Genomic DNA, 23392 nt, shown 5'->3' on the forward strand with positions numbered 1-23392 from the left:
GTTAACTGGACTTGTAGCCATTATTTTGTGCCCAGGTGGCTGGACACCACATGGCACGACGAACCCGATCGAACCGTTATACCTGGGATTTGTGTCGGCTAATGTGTCTCTCAGGTTTTGAAAATGGGCCGACAACTCGTGTAATGTGCGCTGGACATTAGACTAAGGAAATGAGGAAGGGAGGGTCAGTGGAGAGCACCGGAGCTGAGCCTTTTTTCATTCAGTGTCATCAACAGAAAGAATAAGAGACGATAATTAAAATGAGGTCAATAGGTTTAATTTATCGTGCGATTAATTGATTTATCGTTTATCGCGACAGGCCTAGATCTTATTGATCTTATTTGTCTTTTGGCAGCTCCTCTTTAATTTGGGGAGGCTTGTCTTTCTGTCTATCAGAGGTGAGGAGAGAGTTTGTGTGTGCGTGTGTGTGCGTGTGTCAGTGCTCAGGTCATTTCATCAGACAGATGGCCTCAGGTTTTAGTGCAGAATGCTTTGGGAGCCAGAGGAGATCTCTGACCAGGTTCTGGTTGTATTGACCTCCATGTTGGACCTGATTTGGATCCGGTGGCTCCAGGACTTCCTTCCTGTCAGACGCTGCATGATGCTGCCATTGTCTGTCTCTGTGTACTCAGTGCTCTGTGCTGCTTGGTTTCAGCTGTTCGATGCAGTGGAGTGAAGACACAGCCAGACTCCATGTCCCAGAATGCTCGCAAAGCACTGCCTCGTAACCTGGAAACCCCCGCTGACACCCCGCCCAGCACGCTGGTGGTGAACAGCAAAGGCCTCAACCCCAGTCCAAAGAGGGCCGTACGAGACCCCAAGACAGGTCGAGGTAACCACCCCCACTCAGTGGTCGATGCGGCCAGTTTCAGGCGCTACATCGGTTCATGACAGGAAAACGTTTCTTCTGAACATGGTTCTGTGTTCCATGCAGCTGTGCAGGAGAGGAACTCGTATGCAGTCAGTGTGTGGAAGAGAGTGAAAGCCAAGCTGGAGGGCAGAGACATCGATCCCAACAGGAGGATGAGCGTCACGGAGCAGGTAACACACACACACACACACCATCACTGTCTGAAGTACAGTTACTGCACTGAAGTACTCTAGTGTCAAAAAAAAAAAATTATAAAAAAATGTAAAAATCATGATGAATATAATTAGGGCTGCAACTACCAATATTTTTCATAATTGGCTATTTTGATGATTAATGGAGTAAACAAATTGGCACATCTTGCATATTTTAGGTCTTTTTTTAATACAATATTATAAATATGTAAAAAGAGCGAAGCCACATTCCACGTTAGTGCGTCCTGACCCGCCTGGTTCTGTTGTTGCAGGTGGACTTTGTCATCAAAGAGGCTACCAACATGGACAACCTGGCCCAGCTGTATGAGGGCTGGACCGCCTGGGTGTGAGCACCATGCTACTTCCTGTCTAGGGTCCAGCGAAGGCTTGGAGATCCACCAGAGTCCTGCGGGACTGGAGTGTCGGAACAGCAGCACCGGGCCACCCGAGTGGGAGGAAAATGGGCGGCGGTATCTTAGTCCGCCCCCCTAAGCTCCTGGGCATCCACACTGGGGGCAGCGGCCTCGCGGCATCGCTGCAACCACACACCCCCTCCCCTGCAACCACCGGCGCTCAGGCTAACGCAACGCTTAGTGAGCCCGCTCACCCGCCTTCCTCATTAGGGGTCGGGTTGGGACAAACACCGCTGCCGGGAGGGGGAGGGGGACATGCAGGGGGGGAGGAAGGGGAAGGTCTCCTAACCCTCCTCTTGGAAACAACCCCCCCCTCCACCTGCATAGCTCACTACACCCAGTTTTCCCCATGAACATCGATGCATCCTGTTGCGCCTGTTGACGCCTGTCTGAGGGCAGGGGGGGGACAGCAGGAGGGAGCCGCCCACAGCCAACTCTGTGGGGAGGACTCTACCGGGGTCAGCCTCAGATGGACGAGGCATTTCCATGGCCGCTCTTCTTCTTCTTCTCTACTCCTCTTCCTCAGCGACATTGTGACGGCGATTGGCCAGCAGACGACGCAGGTAGAGGTGAAAGGTCGGCCGCCGAGGAGGGAGGGACTATCCTCACACTGCGCTGTGATTGGTGGAACCGTGGAGACGCCGACATATCCTGTGTGGATTAAACCACAATGAGAGTGGTTTTATGGATTAAACTGAAACGTCCCGTCATGTCAAATAGTTTTTGGTGATCCAGAATAAAAGCAGTTCTAGTCCCTTCAACGAGGACCTCTTAGTTTTCCCTTCGCTCTAGATCTTTAGTCTGTGCCGTGCTTTGGAACTTTCTGTAAGACTACATTTCTTCTTTTTTTTTTTTGAGCTGCCTGTTGCAATTGAGGAATCTCAGCTCTTCCTGTTTTACATTTTTATTCAGAAAAATTATGTTTGTGGTGACGGTGAAACGTGTTTATTCTTAAATCTTTTATTGAATTCTGTTGAATGCCAAATAAATGTGGAACTGAGAACAGCAGGCTGTCCTTCACTGTGGTCCTCTCGTAGGGCTTTATGACATGACTGAGAAACTTGCCACAACATATAAGCATTTAATGGCAGTATGTTGAAAATTAACAATTAGCTTTTTGTTTTAAATATCTGAAATCATTGACCTTTCCCATTTCCTATTTAATCCACAGCTGGGTCACAAGCTCAGCATGCCCCTTTGTGTCACACTGTTGTTCCTTATTTTTAAGCAGTTATGAGGCACAGGGGTGAAACCTGAAACTGTTGCTGCGCAAGTTACTCAACAGGTTGTTACTAGATAACCAAAGAGTGATGCCACCAACGCAGCTTGAGAGGTTGAGTGACTAAAGCCTTTCGTCTGCCTGTATCCCCCAGAATGCTGTGCAGTTCTGGATCGAAGTTCAGTGAACATTTTATATATCGTCACCTTCCTAAGAACCTTCCTTCCTAAGTCATTTTTTCCTTTTCATTTTTTGACAAAAGTATTTTTTGTTGCCTAGAAAATGTATTTTTTTGTGTGTAAAATTCACTTTTTGGCAAAAAAAAATACCTTCTTATTTTAGGAATGTGATGATATTCTATCGGATGTATTATCTATTGATGCTGAACATTTATTGTCCAGCCCTACTCTCATTACACCAAGTTGTTTGGTGCACAAATATTAACATAAGCACACTTTAACATTTCATTATGGAAACTGCAGCACCCTGTTTACTAAATCAACAGCTTTGGATTCAAAGTTCATCGTTGCACAATCCAAACTCAGGATATGAAGTCCCATCTGGTCCAGCGCTGCAGCCATGACAGTGACATTGTGTAAACTGTGGAGCTGGAGCCCAGCAGAACCCCTGAGGCTGGACGGAGCCTCCAGCAGGTTAATGATTATCGGAGCTCTGCTTATTTCCAGCCGGGCCTGCAGCGACGCGTCAGACCGACGGGAGCAGCCATGTCTGGACAGCGGGTGTGTGTCTCCGATTATGAGGAGGAGGCCAGGAGGGTTCTCCCTAAAGCCGTGTATGACTACTACCGGTCAGGAGCCGACGACCAGAACACGCTGGCCGACAACGTGGCCGCCTTCAACAGGTACTGTCCGATCCACTTCTGCAGAGTGACAGCAGCTGCTGTCCGTCAGTCCACTCGCTGCCCAGGTCTGGATGGACATGGGGAAATATTAACTACTGAATGTCTTTATTTAGACACTCAGTAGATAATTAGACAGTGATGTAATTCAATCGGGTTTATCTGAGCATTCTGACTTCCATGGAGATTGTATAGGAACTCAAAGCTCTGGGCATTAATTATACTTTATGATCATCTTGTTTTAAATATGTACATGGACAAGAATGGCTATATAGTAATATAATATTACACAGGTTGTCGATGTCCCATCACTGGGGAGACAAAAAAATGTATCACCAAGTTAAGACACTGAGTTCTAGAAAATCAGGAGCAAATACATCCAGAGAAGATTCAGCTTCTGTTTCTCACTCTTGGCTTATTAAAGGGACATATTCTATAAAATCAACTTTTTTGAGTTGTTGTTTTGATTCTTTCACACATGTTTGAAAAAAATTAATCTCCATGGCAACCATTCAGAGGTGCCTAAGTGCTTCCTCTTATAAAGCTCTGCCTATTTCCACAAAGCTCCTCCTCAGAGCTGCAGTCCCCAGCTGAGCTTCTCCCTCTCAGAGCAGCCCTGCCCCACTCTGATCATTGCTGCCACTAGTCTGAAGGAGCAAACACCCGGTGGAGCTGCACATCTTCTGAGTTCATTATACCAGATACTTCTCAGCACAACCCCTCTAAGAACAGCTGTAAAAAGCATAATGAGGCGCATTGCTGCGACGACGTGCTGAAGGCCGAGTGTCGGAAACAGCAGGAGGTTCTTAAAGACAAGCCAAATTTTGAGGTGTCAAATTTATTTTGTCATGTTGTTTTTTTTAACTCTTGTTGATATACACAACATTTTTCTAACAGTTGAAGATAACATAATTACTTGATTGTGCCATCAACTAACACCATGTGTGTGGAAAACACACAATACACCAAAACAAACCTTTTTTCTTTTTTGGACCGGTTAGAGGTGCGTTTCCTCTCCTGTTTATTCCTCTGTCTTTGGACACGAGCACAGGGTTGATCACTGAATTCCAGTTCTTTCAATTGTCCGCAGACCAGGATAGTTTTCCTTCAGCCTTTGGAACCTTGTGCAGTGTTACATGTAACATTGTTCATAGTTATTACTCTATTCCCTTCATTTAGCAACAATCTCCCTGTTTACTCACTAACATGGCCTCCTATTTTTGTCACTTTGCTTTTCATTTCTCTCATTATGCATTTGCTGTTTTCAAGCCACATTGCTCTGGACTTTTCTTTTACAACTTGAACTTTTTGCTTGATTATGTTCCATATTTTTTTGTTGTGCCGTTCTCTTGTTGGTTCCTCTGTTTGACCATGTGCCCTCAGTGAGCTGAAGGCACATTGTCATTTTTTTTTCCCTCAAGTGTTTTGCAGATTTGATCTAACCAGATACTAATCATTTACTATATACATTTCACTTGATTTAAAAAGCTGAAATGTTCATGGTCTTGAATTGATATTTTGCTAAATATATTTGTTCTTTGTTTGCTGTTTTTTTGTGGTACTGAATCCTGTTTTTTCCAGCAGTAAAGCAAAGTAGAACCTGCCAGAAATGGATCTGGCAGGTTCTACTTGACCTTTGAAGTAGAAAAAGTGGGAAAAAAATGACGTGACCATTGAAGTCGGTCTTTTTGCTCCTTGTATATATTTTGCGAGGTGAACATTTAAAAACAGTTCACACACACAGCAGGTCAGCTGAGCGTCTGTGTGTGTGCACCCAGGTGGTACCTTGTCCCCCGGGTGCTGAGGGACGTGTCTGTTGTGGACATGTCCATCTCTGTGCTGGGCCACAAGCTCAGCATGCCCCTCTGTGTTGGATCCACAGCTATGCAGAGAATGGCTCATCCTGCAGGGGAGACGGCTACGGCTAGAGGTTAGTGCACACGCACACACACACACACACACACACACACACACACACACACACCATTTGAAGCTTGCAACATGAAGTAGTAGAGGAGTCTAGCTACAATAATTGGGGCAGGGCTGCCGAACTCATTTATAATTCAGCTTATATCAAGATCATGAATATTTCCATTGGTTGGTTGTGCCAGAATGTTTTGATAAAACTTAACAAACTGTTAAAATATTAATAAATATCTGTTTTTGCATTCGATAAGCACTTCTAATATTGAACATCTTTTCTCATTAATGAGTCCCATTGAGATTTCTTGATTGTTTTTGTGATTTTGTAATCAAAATTGCATATTTTCTGGTGCTAATTTAGAAATAACTTAAAATCATTTTGTGATATTTGTGCTTATGGTAAATGTGACTTTTTTTTTTTACCACATTGATTGTGGACTAAAACTCAACATGAAGTGAGGCTGAAGCAGCAGTGTAGTAAAAGTAAACCGTTTTTTTTTAAATAAACCCACAATTAGACTTTATACGTACATGCATTTTGCATGAATGTCCACAATCAGAATTACAAAACACTGGATGGATTTGGTGTAATTTGGATGTAAACAGATAAACTGCTTTGATTTGATTGACAAAATATTATTTAAGCACACAACTGTTATCATGAAGATTCTATCTATGTGTCCCTATGGAGTCTGAGGGCCATAAAAAGAGCTGTGGTGGGCCAGATTTGGCCCCGGGGCCTTCACTTTGGCAATTGTGATCTAGAGGTTTTGAGAGAATCAGTTCTTTGGACACGATTTACTCACAGCAGTGAGGGAATAAAGGAAAAACCTCATCCCCAGGAATATCACTTGTCTTCCCAGCATGCAAAGCAGTAGGAACAGGAATGATGCTGAGCTCCTGGGCCACCTCCAGCATAGAGGAGGTGATGTCAGCAATGACATCCTCACCGGGCAGCGGGGGGGTCCTCTGGATGCAGCTTTACATTTACAAAGACCGGGAGCTCACTCTGTCACTGGTGCGCCGGGCGGAGAAGGCTGGTTACAAGGCTGTCTTTGTTACCGTGGATACGCCCTACCTGGGGAAGAGGTTGGACGATGTGCGCAACCGCTTTAAAATCCCCCCACATTTAAGGTAGGAACCAAAGCCGGGATGATGGTGAGGTTCTGCTAACTTCCTTCATCTGGGCCAAAAGTTCTCATTTTTGTGTGTGTGTGCGCATGTGTGTGTGTGTGTGTGTGTGTGTGTGTGCGCGCGTTCTCCTAGAATGTCTAACTTCTCCTCAGCCTCTCTGTCCTTCTCTGAGGATGACTATGGCAATGACAGCGGTTTGGCTGTTTACGTTGCTAATGCGATTGAGCCGGCTCTCAGCTGGGACGACATCACCTGGCTGAAGAAACACACACGGCTTCCTGTGATCGTTAAAGGCGTTCTGAACGGTAAACACACGCAGAAACGGTCATCAACATGCAGCGTTGTTTATCTCTATACCAGTCACTGGGATTCTTCCATCATTTTGACCTCTGGTGAATGACAACACATGCTGTAATAAACAGGCAAAAACATTAGAGGTAAGATCAGTGAAGTTCACCAAAGATCACACGGTTTTTAGTTGGCTGTTGGTTTCCGTAGAAACAATGCATCCAGAAAATATTCACGCCACTTTGTTTCACTCTTGCTCCAAAATCAGCAAAAATGTTATTGATAAATAAGATTTAAGTGCACAACTTATATCTTGAAAGCTCTGTTTATTTCCCTCTAGAGTTTTTGTCCAACTCTGGACCTTTCTAAAGGCGGTCCACTGTTACTAACACACACCATTCCCATTGGTGGCCAGTGGAAATGGCAGCCCACTTGGATTTCACTAGAAAACGCCTTAGATTGTCAGATGAGGAGAAGCACAGTTCTGATGACACCAAGACAACATCTGGCTGGCATCATCCCTGCTGTGAAACATGGTAGTGGCAGCATCATTCTATAGGGCTGATTTTTCTGCAGCTTGTCCACAAAGAGGGAGAGATTAAATAAAGTAAATTCTTCCAGAAAAACTGAAACCTCTGGACCTCAAGCTAAAAAGTTAATTCACCTCCCAACCTGACAGAGATCCACATCACCACGGTAACAAGAATTGGCTCCATTTTGGAATAAAGTTGTGACATAATGGAAAGTAGGAAGCGATGAGGTGTTGTGAAAACGTCTTGGGTGCATGGTAGAACACCACTGCCATGTTCTGTTCTGAGAACAAATCGAACTTCATTTGTTTTACTTGTTGAAGGTTAACATTTCACCTCCACACTGTGGTCTGTAGATGGCGCTGTTGTGCTCTTGGTTACCTTAGAATCTCAGTATGCCAACAAAAGGCTCTGTTGGAGTAATTCTGTGCGGTATCGTGATCCTAACATGTGGGACCTCCGGTCTGAGCCTGTGACCCGTTGGACTGTCTGCAGGTCAAGATGCTGTCCAGGCTGTGAACTATGGAGTCAGTGGCATCCTGGTGTCCAACCATGGAGCTCGACAACTCGATGGTGTTCCTGCAACGGTCAGTGTGTGTGTGTGTGTGTGTGTGTGTGTGTGTGTGTGTGTGTTTGGGTGTGTGTGTGTGTGTGTGCGCGCGCTTGGTTGATTTCTACAAAGAAAATTAAATTGCAGTTGCTCATACTAAAGATTCTATTGTGTTCATGTTTGTAAGTAAATTCTGTTTGACTTGTAGCCTCAGTTTGCTGTTTCCGTTTTGTTGTGTCACTCCCTGTGGTCTACTTTAAGGGTCTATATGTTGTGTTAGGAGATGGTGTTCTGCAGACCTCGGTTTCAAATACAGGATACAACTAAAGTCTGCAATCTCTGGAACCAGTTTGGCCATTCTCTTATGACCTATGACATCAACAAGACATGTTGAGTCACAAAGCTACAGTTCACTGGAGCTTTTCTGAACATTTGTGGAAACCTGAGATAATTTTTAAAAGAAAAGTAGATCATTAAGGTCTGAAACACTCAGGCCAACTTTTCTGGCAACAACCAACATCCCACATTCAGGGTGTTTTCACACCAGTCCTGTTTAGTCCACCTTGATCCAACTCTAGTTTGTTTGCCTGGAAAGTCAAGTTTGTTTGAATGGGTAATTGAACTGTGATGCAGACCAAGCGAGTCCTCAAACCTGATAGTCCAGTAGACTCGGTTTAATTTGCACCAAAACTGCAACATTTGTTTAATTTCCAGAGCTGCTATGGTTCTCTTTCACATTGCTCTATATCAAACAAACCTGTCCTTTGAAAAACCTGTTCCCCTCCTCACCTGTGGTGGCGCTGCACCAAGAACCATAAGGAAATGACACAAAAACCTCTGAAGACACTAAGCACAACTTCCTTCTTCAACAAATATAAACACAAATGGAGTGGGATCAACTTTTAGTGGTTGTAGGATTTCTCTTTTACCTTTGGCAAAAGACCACAAGTTATTTCTCCTGCCAGCACTATACTAGTGTGTTTGTTTTGGTTGTATTTACCCAGAATGCCCTACGCTATGGTCCGCTTGGCGTCACATATGAATTCAAACACCATCAGAGTTCACATCAACCAAAGCCAGACCAAGGTTTGTAGGCAGACTGGAAGTTTTTGTGTCATTTTCTTCAATGTTTTGTTTTTGTTTTCATCAGAGTTTGATTCCCACCAACCCTGTTCAGTCCACTTTAATCCAACTCCAGTCTGTTTTTCCGAGAAAGTCCAGTTCGTTTGGGGAGGTGTGAATATAATCAAACTCTGATATGGACCAAAAAAGTGATTTTTTTTTTCCTTCCTTTTATCCAGGTTTGGTCAGCAGGTCCTCAACATCTTAAATTATTAACACAGTGTTGTCATTTTTGATGTGTGTGCGTGTGTAGCTGGATGTGCTGGAAGAAGTGGTGAAGGCTGTTCAGGGACGTTGTGAAGTCTTCATGGATGGAGGAGTGAGACGAGGGACAGATGTCCTCAAGGCTTTAGCTCTGGGAGCAAAGGCCGTCTTCATTGGTCGTCCAGTTCTGTGGGGACTTGCCTGTCAGGTGAATGACCGCCACCCTGGTTTAGGAGGGCATCTTCTCTGGATCTAAACATGCTTTAAGGGTTAGCTTCATCTACCTAGCACAAACCTCCTCCCAATGCTGCATCCTGTCTCTGACCAGGGAGAAGAAGGAGTCACTGAGCTACTGGAACTTCTAAAAGAGGAGCTCCGACTGGCTTTGGCTCTGTCAGGTAACTGGGATGTCCTTGTTTGTTGACCCTTTGTAGAAGAGTTTCTCAATCCTCAGAGACCACCACCCAGCTTATTTTAGAAGAGTTGCTGTTATACAACACCTGATTCAAATGATTGCACAACTTCCTCTGCACTCAGAGAGACTATTGCCTTGGAAAAGTATCCATACCCCTTTCCACATCAAAAATTCTTCACATATTATAGACATCAGGGTATTTTATTAGGATTTTATTTAGTTTGTATATAATGGGCCAACACAAAGTGGTGCAGAATTGAAATAAGGAAATAAAAGGATTTGAGAAGTATGTGTTGTTTTATGCCAACTACCACTGAGTCTACATTCTGCAGAACCTCATTTCACTCCTTTTTGGATCATTTCTACCAGCTTTGCATATATATATATAGAATTACAGCATAACTTTTGCTCACTTCTGGCCTGCAGGTCAAAAAAGTTTTTCTGTTTCATCTGAGCTTGTTTAGTGAAATGAAATGTACTGCACACTTAACTTAGCTTGTATGAATTTCCTCCTTCTTTAGCTATGCACTTCTTTATGTTTCTCCAGTTTCGCTTCACTACAGCAGTGAAGCGGTTGGTGTATCTTGGACTGTGTGTAGACATTGTGAATGTCTGAATGAATGACCTTTGACTGTGCGCAGGTTGCCGCTCTATATCCGAGGTGAGCCGGTCCTTGGTGAGGAGGGCAGACTTCACTTCCAGGATGTGAGAGAAGAATCCCAGGATCATTATCCTGGGCTCACCCAGCATGTCTAATGCCTAGATAGTTCACTTTTCTTGTGCCTAGAGTCTATTGGTAAACTATATAGTCACATTTGATTTGATGATTTCTGACTGTTGGGTCTGATAGGTTAGTACAGTGAGGAGAAAAACATGTGGCATAAACAGGAAGGTGCTGGCTGTGACCTTTGCAGATCTACTGTGGATGTTTTCTAACTTGCCCATCATCACCTGTGAAATAAATCTGACCACTAGTAAAACCTTTGTATATATTGCCTTTATTTTGTCTGCTAAATGCAAAACATCTTTACACAATCTACATATTTTCATTCAGTTATTTCCTTTATTATCCACTGGCACCTTAACCCTAACCCTTAATGAAACAACTCATGAACTCCTTATTTTAGCTTACCTTATGTTGTGTCCAAAAAACAAGTGTGTTTTGACTTAAATATCATGACTATCAAAAACAATGACCATAAAAGATACATGGGCTAATGTATTCAAACAAATGTACCAAACCAAGGAGTGTTAAAATGTAAGCAAAAGGCTGGCTATAAAAAACAGCCTGGGGAAGGTGGAAGTGGGCAGATATTCTATTGCAGAGAGTAAAAACAGGAATATGTACAAAATGACCCTGAAAACAGGGTTCTGCTATGTCTGCAACTATTAAATTGTCTGTTATAAAATGCTGCATGAGGAAAGGATCCAGATAAACTGAGGGCTTAAGTGGTGTTTTTTAATGAAAGGCTCTCTAAGGGAAGGACCCTTCTGCTACTAAACACAGCCAACCACTGACAAAAACCTTTCTGACAATTTAGGAACCAACAAAATGAATTTGCAACCCTTTTTTATCCGCCTTACCAGCTAACCTTGCTACTCTGGACAGAAAGCTAGCTTATGTGTCACTGTAGCGTTATTATCTGTCGAGCCAAAGGGAACCAACCTTCTGACAGTGTAGCTCGTAGGAAGGGTATAAGCGTTACACCGTTGCCCCATGTAAACAGTTCCTCCAACATGCGGTTGTGTGCCTGCTATGAAAGTTTAGCTCAGCCTCACTCTTGTATGTTTATGAGTTTATTTTTTAATGTGATGCTTTAAGAAATTATTTCACTATTTAACTGCGAAGCGAAAGAACTTAAAGATTAAACAAAGCGACGGTAGCGGGGTTCCATGGAGGTGGAAGGCTGGGACTTCCTCAACTCTCCGCCCGTGAAAACAGTACGGTTCGGGGGCAGTGTGGCGGAGACGCTGGACAAACTCAGAAAGGTCAGTAGCAGCAGGTTTAACGCTACTGATAAAAGCACCCCATGCCACATCTCTGGTAGAAATTGACCCAAACCCGGTCTGGAACTGCACCATGAACTCTCAGGATGTAGTGGGAAAACATCAACACGAACTATTGACCTTTTTGTCTTGTTGCTTGAAGGGAGACAGCAGCGATTATGAACTCCTGAAGCATCAGCTGGCGGATCCGGACATAAAGGTAGAGTAAAGCATCGTGGTGTGTGAGCTGACCCTGGATGTGCAGCATTGTTCCTCAGTTCCTCCTCTCCTCTGACAGGACGCTCAGATCATCAGCTGGCTGCAGGAGTTTCGGGGCTGCATGACCCAGCTGACCAAAGACCATGAACAGCTCATTTACACCGTTTTAGTAAGAGAAAACTTGCTTTACTGATTCTGGCTCACTCTTTCTCTTTATAAGACTTCAGAGTAAATGAAGTAAAACCAATAGCTGTTGTCTAAATTGATAGTACTGCGTTATTTATAGTAGAGCTCCAACTAATTATTTTAGTTATCGGTGAAATCATTGGCACATTCTGCTGATTTTTCTATTTAACAACGTAGCCTTTTTTGTAAACAATATTATGAATTCATTAAGATGCATATAAACATTTCATTTTGTAAATAGAAAAAAATTAAGTTTTGCAAGATTTACAATTATAGCATTCCTTTAGTGAACATTTGGTCATTTGTAGCAAAGGATTCAGCTGCAGTGATATGAATACTGCAACAAGTGAGCAGCCAGCAGGCCTGAGCTCAAACCGTGGCAGCTGACTCTAGGTGAGCAGAGTGTGTTAGAGCTGCTGTGGCCGCTGCTGGTTTTTGGAAAATGTGTTAGTTATATTGCCTGATTGCAAATATGATGTTATTAATTAACCAACCTTTAATATTTTGACTGAATTTGCTTGATGGAAGGTTGAACAGGTCATTTAAGTTGTCACTAGGTGCCATTGTTTCAGTGTCAGCTGTATGTGTGTATATGTATTCTTGTTTTTTTTAGTTGTTTTTTTATTTTTGCTTGAAGTAAAATTCAGATTCTATATTCAATCTGACACAAAAGCCGTGGCATATGTCACAGCTGGCAGCTGACACTGGAAGTGCCACTGCCATGCTCTGAGCTAGCTGTCTCTCTGAAAACCTCCACTGATGATTATTTTTAGTAATTGATTAATAATTATATTGTAAAAGGTGTTTAATTAGAGATTTTATTTACATAATTTAACCAGGCGAAGCTAAAACTAAGCTTCTTAAGTTCTGGGTAAAATATGTTTACACACAGAATTATTTTTATTTATCTCGAATTCTAAATTTAAATATTTTTTGTACAGTTTTGGCTTAATTAATGCTCTAGCTGTTTATTCCTTTCAGCAAATGACCGTTGTTGTTTTTTGTTTTGTTTTTTTTATAGTCCAAGTAACGATTAATCAATTACTAAATTAGTTGACGATTATTTCAACAATTGGATTTTCCTGTGATTCCCCTTCCAGAGGCTTCCATGGGTGGGCCGGAGCCAGGCCGTAGTGGACGAGTTCCTGGCCTTCCTCAGCAACCTGGTGTCGGCGCAGACGGTGTATTTATGCGCCTGCCTCAAAATGGTGGTGTCCCACTTCACTCCCAGTAAGCCGCTCACTGCTGTTCATCAGATGCTACGGCTACCTGTTTAGGACAAACTGGTGTCTCTGTTTTTCAGAGCGGGTGACCATCTGTGAGGGAGGAGTTGATATCTCTGATTCAGAGGATGAGGAGGACAGTGAGTGTTGAGACGTTCTGCTGTGGTTTTCAGTCAGCAGACAGAACCGCCTGACACTCTGGCTTTGTTTTGATTTCAGCCGACCTCCCCAGAAACTTTGACCTTTGTCACCAGGCGCTGCAGCTCATCATCAGATACGTTCCCTCGTAGGTTTCTGACCAGCTTCTTGTTTCCTTTGCTCTTTGCTCTGGATTTTGGTTTCTAACTGGAAGGATGTTGATGAGCCAGGAAGAAAAAAAAAGAAAACATTTCACAATCCAGTCGTAGATGTTGTTCCAGTTGTACCTTTAAAACCCTCACTCCATGTCTCTTTTTGGTTTCTCTTAGGACGTGTCGCTTCCTCATGCCCATTCTCCAAGACGGCTTCCCTTTTGTCCAGAAATCCCCCAGAACTCTGGTAAGAACCCCCCACAGCTGCTCTCAGCTGCTCCTGATGAGCAGCACGGAGCTTCACTGACAGCTTGTTGCTCCTTAAAGGAATGCTACGTCCACAACCTGCTGAGGCTGACCGTCTACGTCCCATCCATCCGACGAGACGTGCTGGAGCTGATCGTTGGGCAGCTGCTCAAACTGGACGTGAGTGCTGCAGCCCAGCCAGGCTGCTGAAGGCGTTTGACCTGAGGGGGGGTCAAAGGTTAACGTCAGGAGGGAGCCCGTCACAAGGCTTTTTTTTTGGTTTTCTAGGCTTGTGTATACATAAAAAAAATCTTAAATGTAAATCTGAATGAATGCTGTGAGCTCGGGACCTGAATGTCTGGTGTGTGTGTCGCAGGTCAGCGCATCGAGGGAAGAGATCGAGGAGACAGAGGAGAACCAGAGCCAGAACCAGGACCAGCCTGAGGAGGGACTGTTTGACATGGTAACAAGCACCATGTGTGAAACAGTTCTGATCCACAGCATCACTGGTTGACCTTATAACCATAAAGCATAATGAAGAACTGAGCTGTGTTACCAGCTCTTTAGAATCGCCTTCAAGTAGCTCATTTTAATAGTTAATAATTATTATTTTTGTATTATCACTAAGAGTTTAATCACTGATTTTTTTTTTTTTTTTTGACAAAATCTACAACAGTCCTTCAGAATCGACCTGAAGGACTCAGTGATTCTGAGAACAGATTTTGAATTCTAATCCTCTCATCCTGTCATGTATTTTACCTTCCTGATGGATTTTAACAACTTGAACCAGATAAAAACTCGATACAATGAGACAGATGTGAACAGATGTGATTTGGATCCATTCTGCTGCCTGGCTGTGTGTCAGCTGCAGTCAGAATTTCTGCCGCTATATAAATTTTAATGAACCAAGGTGAAAATATCCCTATAGAGGGTAAAGGCTGCTGACCGTCTGATTGTGCAAAAGTTAAAGGCTGTGAAAACTTAAAAGTGAGTATTTTCTGGTTGTGTGTGTGAGGATGAGGACATGACTGCAGAGCAGCCGCACCGGACCAACATGATGGTCCACCCAGTGGCTGAGAGGTTGGACACACTCATGGTTGTTCTCATGGCTTACATCAGAGACATCTGCAATGTGGACGGTACTGATACACACACACACACACACACACACACACACACAAAATACATGAAATGAGTAACGGGGGGGGGGGGGGGTGGTCAGCGCATCCTTAAAGTGGCTGTTTGTATGTAACTTATAAAAAATGTTTTTACATATGTGTTTAATCTGTCAGCATGTTGTGACAGTGTGATATGAGACGTTCTTGATCTCCACTGCTGCTGTCTGAAGAAATGCACCAACCAAAAACAACCAATCAGAGCCAGGAGGCGGGGCTTACTGCTGTCAATCATCCCCCATTTACTTGCTGCTAAATGTTGCTAATGGCAGAGAAACAACTTACCGTTACAGAAAATCGGTTTATAGATGGATAGAAACTTTAATAATCTCTTTGGGAAATTGTGATTTCCATTTCCCACACAGCACTCTGACATATACATTAAACACTTAAAACATTGAATTTTTAAAGAAACATTAATATTAAAACCCAAATCCTACAGTCCCTCTGTTCTGTTGTCCTGTTAGCCTTCCTCCCTCCCAGTGAGGAGTTGAACAGCATTCATGGTAAAAGAGAGCAACAGGGAGGTGGGATGAGTAGTGCGCACATTGATTGATTGATTGATTGACAGCTCTAAGACCTGCCTCCTGGTTCTGATTGGTTGTTTCTAGTTAGTACTGGGAGAAGCAGCTCCATTTTTTTTATCTGCACATACCTTAATGTCACAACATAGTGACAGTTTCTATAAAAATGTACAAAAGCTTTTTATTAAAGAGTCTATCTAAAATTAAGGCCTTAAAATATATGAAATTTATTTTAGAAAATGTGAGTTGGCACTGCTCTAAATTCATAACACCGACACCTGCAGGTTTCATTTGCATCTCTCATCTCTCTCTGAAGTCCAGTCAAGTCTCTGCAGGTCGGGGTCAGGTGACCGGACCACTGCTCTGTCTGTTCCAGGTTCGTTTCACGCTGAACGGACCAAGGAGCTCTACAAAGACCTGCTGAGTGTGTTCGACAAGCTCATCCTGCCGACTCACGCTTCCGGTCACGTGCAGTACACGCTGTTCTACCTCTGCAGCTTCAAACTGGTCAGTATGCCGGAACAGACAACGGGCCGTCATCCTACCCGTCCTCCGTCTGAGCTGCAGTGTGTGTGTCTGTGTCCCCTGGTCCAGGCTCTAGCCGAGGCTTTCCTCGATCATCTGTGGAAGGTTCTGCAGAACCCGACGCAGCCCGCCATCCTGCGGCAGGCCGCAGCCGGATACATGGGGAGCTTCATGGCCCGAGCCAAGTTCGTCCCTGTGCTGTGAGTCTACAAGGGTACTCAAAGCGAGGGCCACCAGAAGGCGCTAGAGGCGCATCAGGGAGTTGGAGGGAAGATAAGGGGAAAAAATGGAAAAAGAATTGGATTTTTTTTTTCATAAATTCATTATGATTGTTTTTAATCATAAAATCTAATCTGCTTTTCAATCATTATTATAAAATAAAGGTTTAATTGACTTGTTGAAATGTGATTTGTCTGGTTAGCTGCCTGTCAAACTGCTTTGCTTCTTAAGCTAGCGTAGCAAACGGGAAATTTGAAAAGTCTGTCAAGAAAAAGAGTGAAGGATCCGTCCAGCAGCTGCTGTGGAGGATTCTGCTGCAGAACACCATGAGAGCTACGAGGCAGCATTTACGCTGAACACATTTAATAACTATTGAGGAGTGAATAAAAAGAAAACCATTGTAGGTTTCTGTATGCATTTTATAGCATTGTAATCTGTGCGTTTTCAAAGTGAGTCCTTAACCAGAAGCTAATGCCCCAGAGTGGGGTCCCCAAACAGCAGTGGGGGTCTGACTCCCTGTCCTCCTGTCCTCACAGCACTGTCAGGGCGTGTCTGGACCTGCTGCTCACCTGGATCCACGCCTACATCGACAGCCAGGACAGCAGCGGCCGGCAGGTGTGCTGCGACATCAGCCTGCATGGACCCTTCTACGCCACCTGCCAGGCCGTCTTCTACACCCTGGTGTTCAGACACAGAGCCATGCTGGAGGCCAACATGAAGAAAGGTGACAGCAGCCAGGGGGTTAGGGGTGGTGGGGGGCGGGGGTGGGGGTTATTGGCCAGGCTCACTCCATGAGCTCAGCTTTGTCTGTCTCTCTCTCTGGTTTCAGGGTTGGAGTTTCTGCAGAGTCTGAACCTGGAGCGGCTGGTCATGTGTCAGCTCAATCCACTCAAAGTATGTCTGCCTTCAGTCACCAGCATGTTCGCAGCCATCACCAGGTACGCACGCGCGCACACACACACACACACACACACACATAGACACGTCACCTTCAAACCATTTCACATTTTGTCACATTACAGCTAGAGATATCAGTAATATCAGTCCTGATACTGAAAATAATTCTAGATTGGATACCGTGACAATGTGCTCGATCAATAAGGTCAGATCTATTCACTGTAATTCTATGCTTTGTGCTCTGAATTCATTCTTTATTATTTATTTTACATTATATTTAGAATTCCTAACTGAGCCATTTGAAAAAAGGTTATTTGACATGTTTGACCAATTTAGTTAACTTATTGTTTTTATCAGGTTCTCTATTATTTATTTCCCATTGGCTGTTCTACTCCTACCTGCACTGACTGAACAAATGAAAGTTGTTTTTCCATGTTTGACCGTTGGTATAAATAAATGTGCTGTACTGGTGCAGAGTTAATAAGGAAGTAAAATAAACCAAACTGTTTCAGCTGAAGCTCCAGGAAGCAGAGCTCTGCATCGTCTCCTGTGTCTGTGTTGCAGGAAGTACCAGGTGGTGTTCTGTTACACCATCATAGAGAGGAACAACAGGCAGGTGCTGCCGGTGGTCCGCAGCTCTGCAGGAGGAGACGGGGTGACCACCAACACCAACCCTCTGGACAGCTTCTTCCCCTTTGACCCCTACCTGCTCAAACGGTACCCCAGCTGGGTAATCCAGGGTTTCAGGAGGAACTCCCTACCTGCTGAGTGTGTCCTTAGCTTTTGGCTGAACGTATCAGAACACAGAGGAGGAGCAGCTTCATGCAGGTTTTCTGATTCTCCTTCAGAGGCCAGAACCACCCAGTTTCCTGAACTTCTTCTGCGCAACTAAATGTTCTAAAATCCCTCTCCTCTGTCTTTTTCCTCTGTGGGAAGTGGCAACATATCTTCCTTGGTCTCTCTGCTCCAATAGCACAGATCTGGAATTGCAAACTGTAGTGGGTTAAAATTCAAAAATCCTTTATTTAACCTATAGGACTAAATAAAGTCTTCATTTGGATGGTGTGGGCAGGAATGATCTCCAGTAGCAGTCAGTGTTGCACCAAATCTGAAGAAGCCTGTGATTGAAGACTGTTGGTGTATGACATGCTAGTGGCTCAATATCCAGTTAGCAATAAGATATTCCACAGTACCACATCCTGCGTCCCACCATCAGGTGTTAGCTAGCTCTGCTAATCCAGATCATTAGCTTTAGCTGCTTCTCCTTCAATCTCTATCAGTCTCAAAGCTTCATTTTCAACTCATCTGTGATGTGGGGTCATAGTTCACATATTACTTGAACTTTTCAGATGATAATCAGCTTCCCCCAGTTGTACACACAATGCTTTGCTCCCATGGTTACGCAGTATAACAACTGAATGAAAGTAAAAATGTAGGAGCAAAAATTCTTCCGGCTGCACAGCATCCAGAACCAGAGGGAACGAAACGGCAGAACAGACATCAGCTCAGCGCTCCCATGGTCTCTGACGTTAGGGATTTGTTTCTGTGTGTGCAGGTCTGGTCAGCTGATTGAGCCACTCTATCAGGCTTGGGATGACCTCGCAGAAACTGATCTGCTTCCTCCCAAAACAGCTCAACAGGTGAGCTAACTGGCTGCCGGGAATGCGACGCATTCTCTTCCTGTTTTATCACGGCTCTTCAAGTTACCGCTGTTTGCTGTTTCCCCTGCTTCTCTGAATGTTTTCAAACTGTGTCAAAGCTCTAGCATCAACTCATTCGCAGTTTTTATGATACGCTCCTGGATCAAGGTTATCATGAATCTTATTTCTGGACGGTTTCTGTGTTTATGTTCAGAATCATAGCAGCAAAGTGACAAATGTAAACAGTTACATGAGATGCGGTCGTATATCTGTTCAAGCGATCATCTATCAGCCAGTCAGAGGAGACTTTGGTGCCTTATTCAGGCATTGGAGTGATAAGCCCCGCCTACTTGGGAGCGGCTACAGAAGCGTTATGGATTCTACTTGTTGGAATGACACACAACATTTTCTGAAACTGTGATGTGAATCTCTGGTGGAGCCAACTGCACACTGTCTGAAAAACAAAAACAAACCGTCATCCTAATACCACTTCCTGTCGCATTTGTCATTTTCACCAGTAGTAACATCCGTCTGTTGATCACGTAACTCATATGATGCAAAAAAAGTGTTTCCATTGCAGTTTTGCAAAATACATCTGTTTCGATACAACTTAAAAACCACCTCATCCCAGCAAAAAAACGTTTTGTGGAAAAGCGTGAGTTTTTTTTAAATTAGTGTGTTTCCATTAAGCAGATTTAGTCTCTCTAATTTCAATTTGCGCAATTCTGTGGCAGCAACTTTAGAACGGTTTGTCAGAGTAAAAATCTAAGGAGGAAAAGGGTCTGGGTTTTCCTGATGGTGGTTGCTTCATCTGTTTTAGGCCCTGAAGGAGGATGAAGATGATTTCTTGAGTGGCGAGACGCCACACGGAGACGCCATGCTTGGACTGACCCCCAGCTCATACGGTTCCAACGTCTGCAGCCCCAACAGCGTGGGTTCCCCCCCTACGGCCCAACACAGAGCCTTCAAGTTTTAATCCCTCGCCGTGAACCTTCGTGTCCTGGCAGAGAAGCGCTGCTCTCATCAGAAGCTCTGCCTCCCTGCACTGCTGACACCAGTGGATCCAGGAACAGTGACTTTATTTCTACAGCTTAATGCTGCAGCTGCCCACATATGAAGTAGACGTGTGTCATTTTTAAAATTTTGTATTGTACACTACTCCAAGAGTGCTCACACACACCTATAAACATTTTCTATGAATAGATCATGTTTTAAATAAACAGTTAAAGAAGCGGTACCAGGTGTTAGTGTGGTACATATGCGTCCCAGTTCAAAAAGTAACCATGGTAACACATGGTAAGCACATGGCTGTACTTAGAAAAAATCTGTGTTCAGTTAAACCACAGACACAGCTAAGGTTTCTCAAAACACTACAACCAGCCCTCCACCTGAACCATCAGGACCTTCACTGATCAGGAGCTGGACTTCTTACTTAATACAAATCAATTCATGGTTGTCCTATAACTTTCTCCAGCTGAACAGAAACAAAACGGAAGTTATTATATTTGGACCTGCAGAGGAATGATCCAAAGTCAGCACAGCTTCGGTTATTACAGCTGGAGACTTGAGATCAGGCTGAACTCTGGGTGTAATGATGAACTCTGACCTGAACCATCAGATCAACATAAAGACGGTTACAAAGTCGGCCTTCTGTCACCTGAAGAACATCTCCAGGATTAGAGGACTAAAGTCTCAACTAGATCTAGAGAAACTCTGGTAATAAAAAGTCCTAAAAATGGAAAGACTGAAACGAAAAGACAGGTCTTCCACCATGACACGCACCCTGCTGACTCTTCATACTAACTCTGTCCGGAATCACTAAAAGGTAGCTTGAATTTGTCACAATGTAAAGCAAGGGCCTATCCTCGAATGGAAACACTGACACTTTTACAGTGCCTGTAAAAATTAATAACTTCTCCTCTGCTTTTATAAATTAATCATGACCAGCAAAATTTGGCATTCACAAAAAGTTTAATGTCGAAGTGAAAACCTGTTTACAAAAAATGACAAAAAAAAAGCTTTTAACATAAAATATGTTGCTGCATAAATTTTCAGCCCCTTTAAAGTGACTGACCTGCTTATCTTTTTTCTCAGGGAGGAGCAACACTGACTCATGATATTAAAATGTCACTCTTCAGAAATGAAAGTAATATTTAGTTGAAGTGACCCCTGAGCTGCTGTGGAGAGAAATCTCTGTTTCTTTCTGAAGACTTAAGTTAATGTGTTTCTGCTCAACAATACTGGTGAGTACAGCAAAAATTGTATTTGCTGTTTCTACAAACCAACAGGAAGTTTGAGCTTTTTTTTGAGGACTGAAAGGTGGTAGAAAATTTCAGGTTAGTGAAAAACTGCAACTCTGAACAAGTTAAAGTGATTTGTTTTAATGGAAGCTCTCCCTGACCTGTCCTCAGAGTTCAGACATGTCGTCTGGCAGCAACCTGCAGTCTAAGGATCAGTTTCTCTGCTCCATCTGCCTGGATGTGTTCACTGATCCAGTCACCACAGCGTGTGGACACAACTTCTGCAAGACCAGCATCATACAGCACTGGGATGGAAATGTTCCCTGCAAGTGTCCTCTGTGCAACGATAACTTTGCCTCTAGACCTCAGCTGAGAGTCAACACTTTGTTCTCTGAGATGATTGATCAGTTGAGACGTGAAGCCAGCAGCAGCTCAGAGCAACAAGTTGCCAAACCAAGAGAAGTTCCCTGTGACGTCTGCACTGGACCCAAACTGAAGGCCCTGAAGTCCTGCCTGGTGTGTCTGACCTCCTACTGCCAGACTCACTTGGAGCCTCACCTGATCGCTTCACGTCTGAAGAAACATCAGCTGAAGGAGCAGGTGGAGAACCTGGAGGACAGGATGTGTCTGCAGCACGATAGACCTCTGGAGCTGTTCTGTAGGACCGACCAGACATGCGTCTGCTTGCTCTGCCCCGTTTTAAACCACAAGGACCACGAGTTTGTTCCTCTGAAAGAAGAATCTGAAGAAAAGAAGGAAGAGCTGAGGAAGACGGAGGCTCAAGTTCAGAAGATGATCCAAGAGAGACGACTGATGATCCAGGACATCAGAAAGTCAGTGAAGATCAGCAAAGATGCTGCAGACAGAGAGAAAGCTGGAGGTGTTCAGGTCGTCACGGCTCTGATGGAGTCTGCTGAGAGAGGCCTGAAGAAGCTCATCAAGGAGATCCAAGACAAACGGGAAACTACAGAGAAACAGGCTGAAGACTTCATCAGAGATCTGGAGCAGGAGATCTCTGAGCTGAAGAAGAGGAGCTCTGAGGTGAAGCAGCTCTCATGGGATGAAGATCCCCTCCACCTCCTTCAAAGCTTCTCCTTCCTGAAAGCTGCTCCGCCCACCAAGACCTGGACAGAGGTCAGAGTTCATCCACCATCATATGAGGGGACTGTGGTGAGAGCTGTGACTCAGATTGAGCAGGAGATCAGGGAGAAGAAGCTGCAGAAGCTGACGGAGGCTGAGCTGAAGCGGGTCCAGCGGTTTGCTGTGGATGTGACTCTGGATCCTGACACAGCTCAGCCCTGGCTCATCCTGTCTGGTGATGGAAAACAGGTGAACCATGAAAACGTGAGGAAGAATCTTCCAGACAATCCAGAGAGATTTTCCCTGTGTCCATGTGTTTTAGGACAGCAGAGTTTTTCTTCAGGCAGATTTTACTTTGAGGTTCAGGTTAAAGGAAAGACTAAATGGGATTTAGAAGTGGCCAGAGAATCAGTCACCAGGAAGGGAAACATCACGCTGAGTCCCCAGAACGGTTTCTGGACTGTTGTGTTGAGAAATGGAAACAAGTACAAAGTTTTTGCTGACCCTTCAGTCCATCTCCATCTCCATCCTGGTCCTGAGAAGGTCGTCCTCAACAGGAAGTGAACAGTTCAGATTCTGTGCTGAAGCTCTGGTTCTGTTTCTACACATTTTCAGCTTTTGATTGATTATAAAGTCAAATAATGTTTGTAGCTCAGTTTATTGAATTATTCTACTGCTTGTGTAAGATTTTTATTTTTCTTGTTTTATTGACTTTAGGCCTGCATGAAAATGTTTCAACCTGTATATCAACTGATTTATTTGTAGTGATTGTTTTGTCATTGTGCATCATACTGGAGCTTCGAGGTCAGCTGTTTAAGATATTTAGACAGCAGGAAGAGGAGATCAATTGATTTGTAAAGCAATTGTTCTGTTTTTTTATGTTGAAGGCGGTTGGTAGTAAATTAAATGCTGATTAAAAATGCACCCCACACTTTTCAGATTTCTTTTTCTTTTTGTAAAGAAATTTAGCCATCCATATTTTGTTTCAGCTACAACTACTTTGTGTTGGCCTACCACGTAAAGTGTCAATAAACCAGACGAATATTTTTGGTTAGAACCTGCTAAAATAGGAAAAAGGATGGTGGTGAAATACTTTGCAAAGGTATTGTTAATCATCTTATTTAATGTTCTGATTATGTTCCAGTCCTCTAAGTATTTATTTTGTCAAACAACCACTTTTTTAATGTCATATTTTCCTTTGAACGGAACATCATCAGGCTGCA

At 43.7% G+C, this 23392-nt stretch overlaps 4 protein-coding genes across 6 annotated transcripts in view; all 4 read left to right on the forward strand.

Moving 5' to 3' along the window:
- Window positions 1-2480, forward strand: part of smg1 (SMG1 nonsense mediated mRNA decay associated PI3K related kinase) — a 52522-nt gene extending 50042 nt beyond the window's left edge. For both annotated transcript variants that reach the window (XM_008415216.2, XM_008415217.2), the window contains 3 exons: window positions 656-832; window positions 935-1041; window positions 1335-2480. In XM_008415216.2, the coding sequence (XP_008413438.1) occupies window positions 656-832; window positions 935-1041; window positions 1335-1412 (362 nt within the window). In that variant the 3' untranslated portion in view covers window positions 1413-2480. The remainder of the gene's footprint in view (window positions 1-655; window positions 833-934; window positions 1042-1334) is intronic.
- Window positions 2481-3373: 893 nt separating this feature from the next.
- Window positions 3374-10694, forward strand: hao1 (hydroxyacid oxidase (glycolate oxidase) 1). 2 transcript variants are annotated; one of them, XM_008415218.2, is made up of 8 exons: window positions 3374-3556; window positions 5332-5483; window positions 6340-6610; window positions 6743-6915; window positions 7924-8015; window positions 9354-9512; window positions 9633-9702; window positions 10361-10694. In XM_008415218.2, exons 1-8 carry the CDS (start codon window positions 3420-3422, stop codon window positions 10426-10428), a joined length of 1122 nt encoding a protein of 373 aa, XP_008413440.1. In that variant the 5' UTR covers window positions 3374-3419; the 3' UTR covers window positions 10429-10694. The 2 variants fall into 2 exon arrangements, with proteins under 2 accessions (XP_008413440.1, XP_008413442.1); XM_008415220.2 differs by lacking the exon at window positions 3374-3556 and adding an exon at window positions 4091-4382.
- A 722-nt stretch (window positions 10695-11416) lies between these two features.
- On the forward strand, window positions 11417-20086 carry rrn3 (RRN3 homolog, RNA polymerase I transcription factor). The gene is made up of 17 exons (XM_008415221.2): window positions 11417-11708; window positions 11869-11925; window positions 12004-12093; window positions 13211-13340; window positions 13414-13473; window positions 13553-13619; window positions 13801-13870; window positions 13951-14049; window positions 14246-14332; window positions 14885-15008; window positions 15945-16075; window positions 16163-16293; window positions 16849-17036; window positions 17142-17250; window positions 17774-17926; window positions 18765-18849; window positions 19670-20086. The coding sequence occupies exons 1-17, from the start codon at window positions 11613-11615 to the stop codon at window positions 19823-19825; spliced, it is 1833 nt and encodes a 610-aa protein (XP_008413443.1). The 5' UTR covers window positions 11417-11612; the 3' UTR covers window positions 19826-20086.
- A 64-nt stretch (window positions 20087-20150) lies between these two features.
- Window positions 20151-23168, forward strand: LOC103468505 (E3 ubiquitin-protein ligase TRIM39-like). Its single transcript, XM_008415625.2, has one exon. It carries the CDS (start codon window positions 21270-21272, stop codon window positions 22731-22733), a length of 1464 nt encoding a protein of 487 aa, XP_008413847.1. The 5' UTR covers window positions 20151-21269; the 3' UTR covers window positions 22734-23168.
- Window positions 23169-23392: the final 224 nt, after the last annotated feature.

Source organism: Poecilia reticulata, linkage group LG8, assembly GCF_000633615.1.
Source record: "Poecilia reticulata strain Guanapo linkage group LG8, Guppy_female_1.0+MT, whole genome shotgun sequence".
NCBI lineage: Eukaryota > Metazoa > Chordata > Actinopteri > Cyprinodontiformes > Poeciliidae > Poecilia > Poecilia reticulata.

Excerpts from the sequence above, each read along its gene's own strand:
- hao1 (XM_008415218.2), top strand. The coding sequence starts at position 3,420 with ATGTCTGGACAGCGGGTGTGTGTCTCCGATTATGAGGAGGAGGCCAGG. Across the intron at positions 6,611-6,742 it reads AAAATCCCCCCACATTTAAG|AATGTCTAACTTCTCCTCAG; the intron begins GTAGGAACCAAA and ends GCGTTCTCCTAG. Across the intron at positions 9,513-9,632 it reads TGTGGGGACTTGCCTGTCAG|GGAGAAGAAGGAGTCACTGA; the intron begins GTGAATGACCGC and ends GTCTCTGACCAG.
- rrn3 (XM_008415221.2), top strand. The coding sequence starts at position 11,613 with ATGGAGGTGGAAGGCTGGGACTTCCTCAACTCTCCGCCCGTGAAAACA. Across the intron at positions 12,094-13,210 it reads AGCTCATTTACACCGTTTTA|AGGCTTCCATGGGTGGGCCG; the intron begins GTAAGAGAAAAC and ends TTCCCCTTCCAG. Across the intron at positions 13,341-13,413 it reads GGTGTCCCACTTCACTCCCA|AGCGGGTGACCATCTGTGAG; the intron begins GTAAGCCGCTCA and ends TCTGTTTTTCAG.
- LOC103468505 (XM_008415625.2), top strand. The coding sequence starts at position 21,270 with ATGTCGTCTGGCAGCAACCTGCAGTCTAAGGATCAGTTTCTCTGCTCC.